Genomic DNA, 12,654 nt, shown 5'->3' with positions numbered 1-12,654 from the left:
TGGATTAACCAGAAATCCAGTCTTGACTGAACACAAGGATTGGGGCGTCTCCAAGTAAATCGTCTTAATAACGGGTTCTTGTCTCTCCAGATATCTATTACATGATAAACGTTTTTAATATTTTCTATTATTTCACAAGAGTGCTTCCAAGTGGACTTCATATTACCGCCCTCTCGGTCCAATGCCAAATTTTGAATAAAATTAAAATCTCCCCCTATTAATATTGTCTGTTCAGCATCATAATATTCTTGTATAGTCAAGTCTACAGCTTTAAAAAAATGCATGTGATCTTTTTCATTATTTGGTGCATATACATTACATATCATAAATTTTTTTCCATATACTTCCATTTTAACCAACAAAAATCTCCCGTTAGAATCTTTCACTGTCTCTATCAATTTTATATGTGGGGTTTTCCGAAATATGATACACACTCCCCTACTAGAGGAGGTTCCATGACTGAATACAATATCGGCTCTTAATTGGTTCTTCCATAAACTTTCATCCTTATCAGTCGAATGGGTTTCCTGTAATAAAATAATATCCTTTTTTAATTTGGATAAAAAACAAAAATATTTTTTCCTGGCTTTAAAGTCCCCTAGCCCATTAACATTATGGGTCATTAACTTCAGATCCTTATACATATTTCACAAGTAGGTAACCTTGTAAATTCTTATGACCCACCATGATCAAGACAAAACAGACAACAAAACATTGGCAATGAAAAAAACACACATACAATTTGCATGAAATCGAATAAAACATGATCACAAGTAATCCAAGTGCCCCTGGGCATCTTCACAGTTATTTTTTCCTCAGGTTGGCAAAAACAAATGATTTTCCTTATCACTTAATCACATGAAAAGTGTATCTTGTCTTCGGAGATATCAACTGTTAATATACTGCTGGCATGACAGGGTGCCGACTGCTGAGCTATCGCAGTCGTGTCAAGAGTTTTTCAAAGTATTTCGTATTTTGTTAGACCATTGTCTACTGTGCAAAAGCAAACTGCCAATATCCATTCTATCTTGTGGTGTGCTGCTTGTACTCCACTTCTTTTCCGCTCTCAGTCTCCCTGTAGAACAATCGCGCCGGATATTTGAAGTACACCTTTCGCTTTGGGTCCTCCTCTTTCAGCTTTCGTTTCAGTGGCAGCAATTTCCTCCTGCTTTCTCGCACTTCTACCGGCAGCATCTCATCGACAAATATCTGGTGATCCTTTCCGTTGTGCTGAAAAGGCCTCTCCTTCAAATATCTGCGGGCACTGCTGATCACTGTTTGTCTGGTTGTGTATCTACTGAAAGCTACCACAACTGGGCGAGGAGGGCCGGGTTTTGGCCTGATGCGGCCTGTGCGATGAGCTCTTTCAATGCTCACTTCACCTTCCATTTGCATATTTGACTTGGCAAATTCTTTGATCAATTGCTCACACTTCCCAGCGTTTTCAGCACCTTCAGGAAACCCGTAAAACACAGCCGTATTCCTCATCTCTCTCGCAGTGAGGTCAACAAGACGCTCTCTCAATTTCATATTCTCCTTTTCTTGCTTGTTTACTTGGTCCTGTAACTGTTTGATATCAAAACGGCACGACTCTTGCTCCTCTTTCAAGTTACTGATTTCTTTCTCATTTGTTTCAATCTTACCAAGAGCTGTGTCCAACCTGGATGTGAGATTGGAGTTCATTTCGTCTATCTTGTGGATAAGGGCCGCGAGTAGTTCATCTGTGGTTGACTTCTCCCCGTCTACTCGTCGTTTTTTCTCAAGCGAGGAGCGTGGAGGTGATTCCGCCGACGCGCCCGGGCTGGTTCCCTCCATATCTCGGTGAAGTGGTTTCACTACCGTGTGCACTGCCGAGTCAGTTAAGCCGTGTGCATTATCACTGTCACTGTGTTCTTGCGTAGCCTTCTCCGTAGTAGCGTCGCTAAAATCCATCTTAGGGTCAAAATCCTCCTTTTCCTTGAAATAATGGGAGATTGTAACGACTCCTTGTTCTAAGCTCCTTTTTCTCGATGTCATTTTGACTTTTCAAACTGTAATAGGCGAAATGAGCTGCAATTTTATTTCCTCCTAATGCCTCCGTAACACTCAGGCACGTCCTAACCGCACAGCGCCATCTTGGATTCCCCCATCCCCTTCATGTTAGCAGCGTATTTAGTTGCCTCAGTCGTTATAGTGATTGTTGATGTGAAGCTGCATCTAGAATAGAAAAGATCAGCAGTATTGTAGGATGCTATGTGTATGTTCCTAAATGTGGATTGCATACATGCGGTCAAACCTGTCTTTAATTGCGACCACCTGTCTATAGTGGCTACCTGCCATATTCAGCCACTGAAAACAATTCCCTCCGGGAGAAAAAAAAAAAACATGTTAAAGAACCTGTCTGTAGCGGCCATTTGTCTGTAATGGCCATTTTTTTTTTTTTTGTCTCCCTTGGGTGGCCGCTATAGACAGGTTTGACTGTTTATACATGCATCATCAGGCATTTGATGTGGTAACTTCGTTCAGTGATGTTGAAATTTAGTTCAACTTTTCAGCTAGTACAAAGTGTTGTTTGTGTTTTTCTTGCCTTTAAAAAACAAGTGATGAAAGCGTGGCTTTTAGTTTAAAGTTTGAAATTTGCATTAAAGTGAGTTATCATATATCATGTGATTTTTTTTTTAAGGTTCAAACCAAATTTAATGGAGAAAAGAAGTAGAATTACAAAAAAAAAAAAAGAAGAAAAAGAAATTGCCACTTGAGAAAAAGATGTGCCAACCTGACTTTGTATAAAATCTTTCATAGCCAATAATAGGATATTGTCTACTACATGTGTGTTTTACCCATATCTAAGTTGTTGCACATATATGCTATTAGCCCACCTCGGTCAAAAGTATAGTGGGATACATTGTGTCGTATGATGTGTCATGTGACCAGATGTGTTCATGGATATCAAAGTCGAACGCATGTGAAAATCTGTGTGTCCCATTTGCAATCCTGAAAATCAGATTCCTTTCATCTTTCATACAGCTTGTATATTGTACAGGCAGGTAATTCCGGCCTTTCTTCGAAATAATGATACAGCTGAACACTTCTACAGTATATAATGGAGGGGGAAACAATACTAAAGATTTCCTATTAGTTTATTTAGATCCCCCAAAAATTCCAACTGCTATTCTTAGTGCAAAAGAGTGGCATGGTTTCGAGTGACATGGGGTTTGTTTTCCATTTCTTCCACAAAAAAAAAAACAAACAAACCCAAAAACCAAACAAACCCTCTAAGTTGTATTACTGTAAGATTAATTGCATAAATGATGTGTGTAGACATTCTTCAACCATGCACAAGTTTATAATGTTTGCAAAATGGATAGATGACCTTCAGCAGTAGAAATGAATATTCAAGCCTATTGTTCATACTCTCTCTCTACTCTCATACGTCCATATTTAGATAGATGGATGGATAGAAAGAGAGATATATCAGCTCCTCTATTAAAATGATTGTGTGTCACTGTCTGTTTTTCTGCATGTCTGTTTGCTTGTCATCTACTGCACACATACAGACTGCTATTGAGATGAGCCGTGTTCATTGAAGCATGAATTCACCTTTTGTTCTCTCCATATTCATGTATGGCAGGAAGATATGACCTAACATGCTCTAGTTTGCTGTACTTCTCTTGAAAATGACAGTTAAATAGAATGGCCCAATTACCCAACTAAGATTAAAGAATGGCTTGCTACTTTTGCCTTATTTTGGGCCACCAAAATGTCAAATTTCAAACACTAAGAAGTTAGTCGAGCCCTGCCTAATGGCTATTCAAGTATGTAGAACATTTCATGTATTGTCATCCAGTAGTAATCTGAATCTTGCATCCTGTCAAATAACTTTTTTTCCCCCTCTGAGAGAGTTACAGTTTCGATTTAACACCCTGTAAAATCTGTTCTATATTTTCTCCCTTTTTTTTCTTGTGTGTGTGTGTGTGTGGAGTTCAGAACTGTTCCTAGCATCTGATTACAACAGGATCCCTTTGTGTATTCATGTTTTTGTTTGTAGAATACTGCAAAACCAGAAATTTCTGTGTGCATGAAACTTTTGCAATTAATTTTGCAAAGAGCCAAGATTCGTGCAAGTAAAATGCACGCAAAAGTGTTTGTCTACACAATGCATTGAACGCCAGTGGCGATTTGCGAAAGTAAACTGTCGTGAAAAACTCAATCGGCTCTAATTTGGAAATTTTCATATCACGCATGTTTCTAGTTTTCCAGTAGCTTGATGTGAAATCATGTGATTATTGCATGCAGTGGTTTGAAAGCTTATGCATGACTTGATGTTGTTCGCTGGAAATTCCAAGCTGACTCGATGCCATTGTATGAATTTTATTGTCCTAAACTAACCGTGTACTGGTATATGCAACAGTTATGCTCACCAATTAAGCAACTGTATGGAGCTGTGTGATCCATAAACTTTTGACTTTTACACACTCAGATAACATTCATTATGTATTGAAGGCTATGCTACTTTCCTATTAAGGAAAGTATGAATCAAAGTATGAATTGATGCCTGAAGAAGTAACATTCTATGTCATCACTTCAAAATGTGTGAGTTTTCAGCAAGATAAAAAAAGATGGATGCACATATGTAGGTGTACATATGACATGCTTGTTGCTGTATCATATTCTATTTGAAATGTAACCCAGTCATGTGTCCTGAAGGTTTGAAGTTTCTATCATAACCACCCTCATTTTATGTAAACAGACTATGAGTGTCACAAACTAAATTATTAGACATATTCAATATGTCCGCACTTCTTTCTCTTCTTACAAATGAGGTTGAAGGTGTAGCATTTGCCCACATGTTCAACTTTGTAGTCAGTTATTTCATCAGTATGCTATTGGTTTGTATTTATCTTGTTTCATTGGTCATTGAGGGTGAGAGAGATGGAAGAGAGAGGGAGGGAAAGAGGGAGAAGAACGTTCAATAATTAGACATTCTCGATTCTTATTGGTTGCGGTAGATTCGAAAGGCGACCCGTCGTTACTGCTGATTCTGAAGTGGGGTGGGGAGCTAACCCCGGCAGGGCGCGTCCAGGCGGAGGAGCTGGGGCGAGCCTTCCGATGCATCTACCCCGGAGGACAAGGTGAGGCTGATTGGAAATAAAGAGTACCAAAGTGACGATGTCACAGTCTGTTATTTGAGTATGGTTAGCAACCGTCATGTTCACAGATATACAGGCTACATGAGGTTGTTTGGAGCCAGTTTCCATGGCAATGAATGGCTATGACATCACATTTTGGTACTCTGTAGGGGTCAATGGCTAAAATCAGTCTTCTTGATTTAATAAAACTTTCCAAAAAAAATTAAATGAAAGATAAACATATAAATAAGTTAATAGATAAATTAGATAGATGGATAGATAGATAGATGAATAAATAAAGTTCATGAATAATGAATAGAAAATAAATGAATAAATTGATTACAAAATTTATAGGTAAATAAAATGATATGCCTTCACAACTTGACGAGAGATTATGGCAGAGCCTTCCTGATTTTAGAATCATTTCTGCCCATTGAGATGCATGTAACACAGAAATCTCCCCTGATGACTGGGGACATTTCATGAAGCATTTAATCTGACAAAGTTGCCGGACAAATTTGCTCTCAGCCAATCAGATGCAAGGATTTCAGTAGCTTGTAACAGTTTGTCAGAAAAATATCTGACCAAACCGCTTCATGAAATGCCCCCCCCCGGTCTTGATGTGTAAGTGTTGGTAGCCGTGACAGTCTTGATATTTTGATGAAAACATTAAAAACTCGAGAGTTTGATGTAAAGGCAAGGGTTTTGAAACACTTGTCTCTCACAATCACACCAGCCTCACTACCTCATCGAAGTAATCCTGGCATTGGACATCATGCATGTAAAACTAACTGAGATCGTGGTCATTCTCTGATTTTTAAATTTTTGGTTGAGTTACTAGAATTTTGATTTTCGTCCTATCTTTAATCAGTCATTTGACATTTCTCCAATACAACACACGGCATACCAAGTTATGTACTTGTGTGTTTAAGTGTTCAATAATTACAGGTATGGTATCTGCCCCAGCTGTTAATCAAGAAAGAATATTGAGAGAGTAATGATCATTAAGTGCTACAATAGTGCTTTTTCTTCTCTCCCTCTCTCTCTCTCTCTCTCTCTCTCTTTCTCTTTCTCTTTTAATGTTCTCTGCTAACTTTGCAATTAGCTGTGCTTTATAAAACCTGCTAACATAAATATCTACAGACTTAACCTTTTCAACTACAATTTGACACTCATACTGTTTAAGAGTCGGCATATTTTAAATAACAGTGTTTTCTTTCTCAAGGTATGTGGTTTCTTTGTGATTCTATTGTCAACTTCTGAAAAATGAAGACTTTGAGGTAAAGGTTTAAGACTTCAAGTCTTCATAGAAGAAAATTAATTGTAGCAACACCCAAGTAGGGCCTACGGTTTGACAGCAAAATTTTGCTTTCAAAGTGGACCTAGCTTGATTTGTTTCAAAGAGGTTGATTGAAATATTCAGATATATTTATGTAAGGAATATCAAAATCAGAACAAGCTATGAGACAAAGACTAACTGAAGACCATTCATTTTCCCCCAAAAGTACAGGGTATGTGGGACTTGTTGTAATATTCTTTTATCATGGAAAATGATATGCCAGAATACAGTTGTATTAAAAAAAAAAGATATGAAATTAATTCCATTGTCAGAGTGTTGCTTGCCCACATATCATGACATACAAGGGTATCTTCTCTCCATAAATCTTTCAAGGAGGATGAAATTTAGCAGCACTCTTCCCTCATAATAACTTTTCCAGAATTAAACTTGACCCTTCAAGGGCAGTAACCTTAGCAATGACCCTGTGCACATTGTGAATTTGATGTGATTTAACAAATAAAACAAGAAAACCATGCCTAGTGACATTAATTTACAAGAACAAAATCTGCCATTCCCCAAAGTGCTCACTAGGAAAGCCCGTCTCCTAAATATAAAATTGGAGTCTTTCAAGTGGTGGCACTGTATTGGTTCTGTCAGTGGAAAAAACAGATACTCATGACCCTGACTTGACCTTGGTCATCTTGACACTGGATAGTTCTTCTGCTTGCTTGACGCTCGTGACCTATTTTGGAGAAATGAAAAGCGAATTTTGAACGATAATTTTGCTGTTGCAATCTATCATCAAAATATTGCCTGTAATCACTTCTTTTGCTCTAAAATGATTTATTTTGATATCATTTCATCCCATTTATAACCGGCTTTCAGTCTATCATTCCTTTCCGAGCAAATTGACGTGTTCATTTGCACTTCTGAGGTATCTCTTTCAACCTTGAAGCTCTTGCATAACTCTGTTGGAACATCTTCAAAAAATTCTTATTGTAAATGGTGCTGTTTATTTTAAAGTCAATGTATGACAAACATGTAACACCACCTGCATAATGTAAACAGAGATCATGCAAAGACCAAACTTTTTTGTAATTATGGTATTAAAGCAAGTCTGTTAAACTGGAAGTGTAACTAATAACTTTGCCCAAAATGTAATGTCCCACATACCTAAATCCATGTTGGTAGTTTTCAGAGGTCATGGTCTTCTGTTTGATTTTCCTAGTCTTTGTCTAGTTGATATACTGATCGACAGAGCTCCCTGAGGAGTTGTGAATACAAGTTGCTGCATAACCTATCTTTCAGTTACAGTTAATGTAGTGATGTTTTAAAGCACACTTTCATTTTGCAGCCATGGTTTACTTCCCTTCTCAGATATGTTGTGTTAAATATGTACCATCATGCCAGATTACATCATAGTTTAACCTTGAGAAAGAAAAAACAAAACAAAACAGGAAAAGTGTTCAGTGCATATGTTTCTGTCATGGATTGTATCGAAATGATATGTATAGTTGTTACATGGAAATTAATATCTCAACTTTTATTTTATTGTTTTCTTTATTATTTAGAGACGCAAGAAGACTTTCTTTTAAGTAATTGTGATCCTTTCTTACCTTCTACTACCCCATTCAGCATGGCTTTTCCTGTGTGTGCTTAATTCATAATATCCTTGAGATGCCACTCATGGATTGATGCCATCATTATTGAGTCAAGAGACTTTCGCATCATATGCAGTGTGCTTTATGAGTGTGGAGTTGAGTTATCCTAATTCTCCTCTGACTTCATGAGAAAAACCATGTCAGTGTACTATTATGATATACACATTCAAGTACTTCAAACTTTTTATTAAAGTTAGTGTTCTGAGCTTGTCAGTGTTGATGTTCTGAGTTTCCTGTTTCAAAAAAAAAAAAAAAAAAAAAAGCAAACAGACAAAATTGACAACTCAGGCAAACAGCTAGTGTAAGATTTACCCCCCCCCCCCCCCCCCCGAAAAAAAAAAATACTGTGGGTTTTTTTAAATGTGCAATCCTGAAATATGGATATGTTTTGCTTTTAATCATTCAGGTGCCCATTTACTTGCTGTAAGTTGTTTGGTTGTTTCATTGGCATTTGGTTTATGTCATCCGCTGTAATTTTGTCAAGATGTTTGGTGACCCACTCGGGGGAAACAAAGATTATAATTCATGAGGGATATGAGATAGCTTTTGAAAAAACAATTCATTTCAGTAGATAGCTAAATGGGGTTTTTTTTTTCTGGACATTTGTACAGAATGACAAAGTAAGAGTGCAGAGGAACAGAAATGATCCAACTAGACAAAAGTTTAAGAAAGGGGGGGGGGGGGGGTGGAACCAATCACAATCATAGATCTGGGAAGGGTGAATCTTTCAGACTTGCTCATGAATATCATTTGCACCATTTTCATGTTGCATGCCTCAGAAATACTGACAACACACATTGGTAAACATTGTGTTATTATGACCCAGTTCCTCCTCCGGACACAAACGGAAGAAATGATCCAACTTACAAGGGAGGACCTTCACTGAGGAAAGAATAAAGAGGGATGATTCCTCATTCCCATCAAAGAGGCACTTTAAAAGGATTGCTGCTTTGACACACACACAAAAAAAGACTCACTATGTTCATTGTGAAGTGGTGTACCAAAACACTGTTGGTCATGTGCATCAGTGTTACCATCTGTCTTAAGGCTTAAAAAGAATGAAAACTTGTCATTTCACATTCAATCCCACACGATTGCATCATGTGACCAAAACGTGTTTGATGCAAAAGTCGTCTTATGTCAGAATCAATTCCATGCTTTAGTGTCACGCAACCCATCAGGTGCACGTCATGAGTTAGACACCCACGAATCATACATCCCATGAGTTATACAGCCCATTAGTCATACAGCCCAAGAGTTCAACACTTAACAAATGAGGCCCACGAGACCAAGGCATTAACCCATGTTGTAATGTCAAACTGGCGGGCTGTTTTTACCTACATTAATGTCGAACTCGTGGGCCTTATTTGCCGAGTGTCGAACTCATGGGCTGTATGACTTGTGGGCTATATGACTCGTGGACCCTTTTTCAATGTCGAACTCATGGGCTCTTTGACGCGGGGTGTCGTTCTTTAAGGGATGACCTCTACCCAACATATGCTAACTTGCAGAGCGCTCAAGATGCAGATCCAAAATATCTTCGAAATGTCTTGCATTGGCGTTCACGTATCTCTGTGACTATATTTTGTAGAGAGTCATGTAAACTACCCCCCTTTCGAGGGAAAGGCAGCCAGGCAATTAATTTTCTCTGGGATGCCTCAAAAGCAGTTTACAAAGATGCAATTCAAAAAACCACTTAATGCATTTGGGTTTCTGTTATGCTGATGCTATCACTTTTTAGCTGTCGTCCTTAGATGTCTCTCGACCAGAGATAAAGAGTTATACCAAATTACGACAATGCATGTCTTCTGTCCAGGTTGATGTGTAGAAAACTCCACACGTTTGTTTTTGATGGGATGTTACTAACTTACTATTTATCAGCATGTTATGTAGTTATAATTCATAGCAATATCATTATGCGATATGGAGCTGCAAAACAGATGGAGTATCGGTATTCTTAGGGCACAATGTATAGGAATCTTATGGACTGGCATTGAGCTCATCATGTACATAATTATGTTGGCATTCACACTATCATCTCACACATTCAAGTTTTTATCAGCTCTTATTTGAATGACAGAGATCATTTGCTTTCACCCTTCAATGCTCCCAGTGCACATTATTGCCTTTCTGTGAGTACACACACGCACACAAATCAACAAAAGCTTTCATTGTTTGCATGATAATATGAGCATACCAGGCAATCGGGAAAAGTTACATTCTAAGAAGATTTTAAAATTCAGTCGACTAGACTAAATGACAGACCAAGAGCCTCTGCCTTTTTGGCATCTTGTGACATTTTCTCAAAGTGTTAGATCTTGTAAAAGTTGATGCAGATGAGCTACAATGTAATTTCACCATTTGAAGATGACAGTTCACTATGTCTTTGTGGATATTCATCTTTCCGATTAAGGAAATCAAAATTATTCTATGGATTCATCATTTTATTCTCTGAATAGTTGTGTGCGAGGAAACTTACATAACGTTGGAATGCAAGTTAGAAATGCATGTCACATTGTCAAGAAAGAGAAATCAGAGTGAACTACTGAAAAAGCTGTTATTTTCATGGATTTATTTTTACCTATCACTGTTAAGCCACAAAATTAAAAGCACATAAAGATATTGCCACCTGATCTTGATGGCAATGAATTTGTGGAGTAAACAGACAGGCATTAGTGCATTTTCGGTAGCCATGGCGATGAATCACGTAAACGGCATCTCACGAATATGTCTGTGAGCTCCTCATATGCAAAAGTATCTGTACGCAAAAGTAACAGCTTTTTATACAGTTTACATGTGCCTGATGGATACCATTCGAGTGTGTTCAAGAGCTTACAAGATGATTGTGTGATCATCACTTGCAGCGTGTGTTCTGGAATGTCTCATCACTTCAAGCATAACGACTTTGCTATCAGATTTGTGATGTGGTGTCAAGTGAATACAAAGCATTTGCATGTTAGGAGTAGGGAGTGGAAAATGGCCACAAACCTTTGTCATTTCTACATTGTTAAGACTGAATAACAAGGTTTTTGCATGTATTTTTTTTTCTTTGGGGGGGGGGAGGAGGGGGGATTTTGGGGTGGGAGGAGGGGGGATTTTGGGGTGGGAGGATGTAAAAATAATTCCACAGATAAGGTCATTACATTGTATCACACTAGCAAGCTTACAACAAGTGAACTGTAAAAATCCTGATATTGTCCTCATTTGACAAAAGGGCGTGGGTACGTGTCAGTTTGATGACCAAGGTCAGATTGTGTCATGGCATGATTAAAGATGAAGTAAAAGCAAGACGTTTGCACAGAAGAATTAGTGGAGATGTGGTTAAGATTGAATAATTTATGAAATGGCTGTGACACATAAAATGAAAGCAAACATTGACAGTTTAAGGAAAATAACACATTAGGAGCTCCTCAGCTACAGACCTCACTATTTAGCCTCCAAAGTGTACCCATCTCACCCCTCTCATCCCATTCTGTTTTATATCCGGTCACCACCCCCAGGGGACTATGCGGGATTTCCTGGATGTGGTCTGCTCCGCCTTCACAGCACGTACCGCCACGATCTCAAGATCTACGCATCGGACGAGGGGCGAGTCCAGATGACGGCAGCAGCTTTCACCAAGGTGGGTAGAGCAACTACTGGCATTGCAACTGATCAACAAATTGCCCTACATCGCTGTAAATAAATAAGCACTGAATTGATCAGTGTTTAGTAGTAGCCATGATAAAAAATCATGGGCGTACATACTCGAGCAGGATTTGAACCTGTGACCTCCTGATCTCCGGACAGGCGTCATCTCCATTAGACCACCGCACTTCTGCCCGACAGCAAGTGTTGGTTCTAATCCTTATAGCATGCAGCGGGTACTGCGTAATTATTCAAATTCATTAAATTCTTCCATCTCGATTGAAGAGGTTCATGAATTTGATTAACTACTGGCATGTCGGCATTTACGTGGGTGCCATATATTTTGAGGTGTTCTTTTTTTGTGTGTGTGAATTTGCAAGTTGACCAATATTCATGGATGCAAAGTAACAACATGCCAAATTATTGCTTCTTCCAGTGTTAAAGACAGTTGCAATACATTTTGTCTCCACAGTGGGAAGTCCCTTCTGGTATAAGGTTGATGGATATTTTTCATTCTACACTGTTTCTTGATAGCAGTTTAATAATCACTCCTGAAATTGTCACACAAGTCCAGGTTCATGAAGTATGTGACATATACAGTTACTCATTGGTAACTTACAAGTGGCAGGTCTGTCAAGATTCTGTAATGTGTGCATTGCTTGACAAGAATTTAATGTTACACAGTATATCCTTTGGGCCGAGCAGAGGTTTAATATATATGCACATTCTGCTGTAATGTGCTCACATCACTTCATGCTCTTCTTCTCTTTTGCTGGACTGAATTTCAATATCTATGCTCAGCCTGGTTAATGAAGTTTCTAGGTACATTCCTCCAACAGTCATTTTAATGTTATGACTGCTTTCAATAGAGTTTTTTGTTTGTTTGTTTGTTTGTTTTTTTGACAATGTTTGATATACAGCCAACCTTGCTTAAGTCGACCTCCCATAAGTCAAATAATCACCTGGGTCGAAGGTCTTT

At 38.3% G+C, this 12,654-nt stretch overlaps 1 protein-coding gene across 1 annotated transcript in view; it reads left to right on the top strand.

Annotated features, from left to right (window-relative positions):
- The window catches only part of LOC139739095 (inositol hexakisphosphate and diphosphoinositol-pentakisphosphate kinase 2-like), a 52,609-nt gene that overhangs the window by 25,689 nt on the left and 14,266 nt on the right, over positions 1-12,654 (top strand). The window contains exons 14-16 of the mRNA XM_071649715.1: positions 1,326-1,331; positions 4,989-5,111; positions 11,549-11,670. Of these exons, the coding sequence (XP_071505816.1) occupies positions 1,326-1,331; positions 4,989-5,111; positions 11,549-11,670 (251 nt within the window). The remainder of the gene's footprint in view (positions 1-1,325; positions 1,332-4,988; positions 5,112-11,548; positions 11,671-12,654) is intronic.

The sequence above is a fragment of the Diadema antillarum genome, unplaced genomic scaffold, assembly GCF_040938485.1.
Source record: "Diadema antillarum isolate AM-2024a unplaced genomic scaffold, OU_Dant_1.0 seq00000782_RagTag, whole genome shotgun sequence".
Classification (NCBI taxonomy): domain Eukaryota; kingdom Metazoa; phylum Echinodermata; class Echinoidea; order Diadematoida; family Diadematidae; genus Diadema; species Diadema antillarum.
The sequence above is the reverse complement of the archived record's forward strand: the minus strand, read 5'-3'. Positions and strand labels throughout refer to the sequence as shown.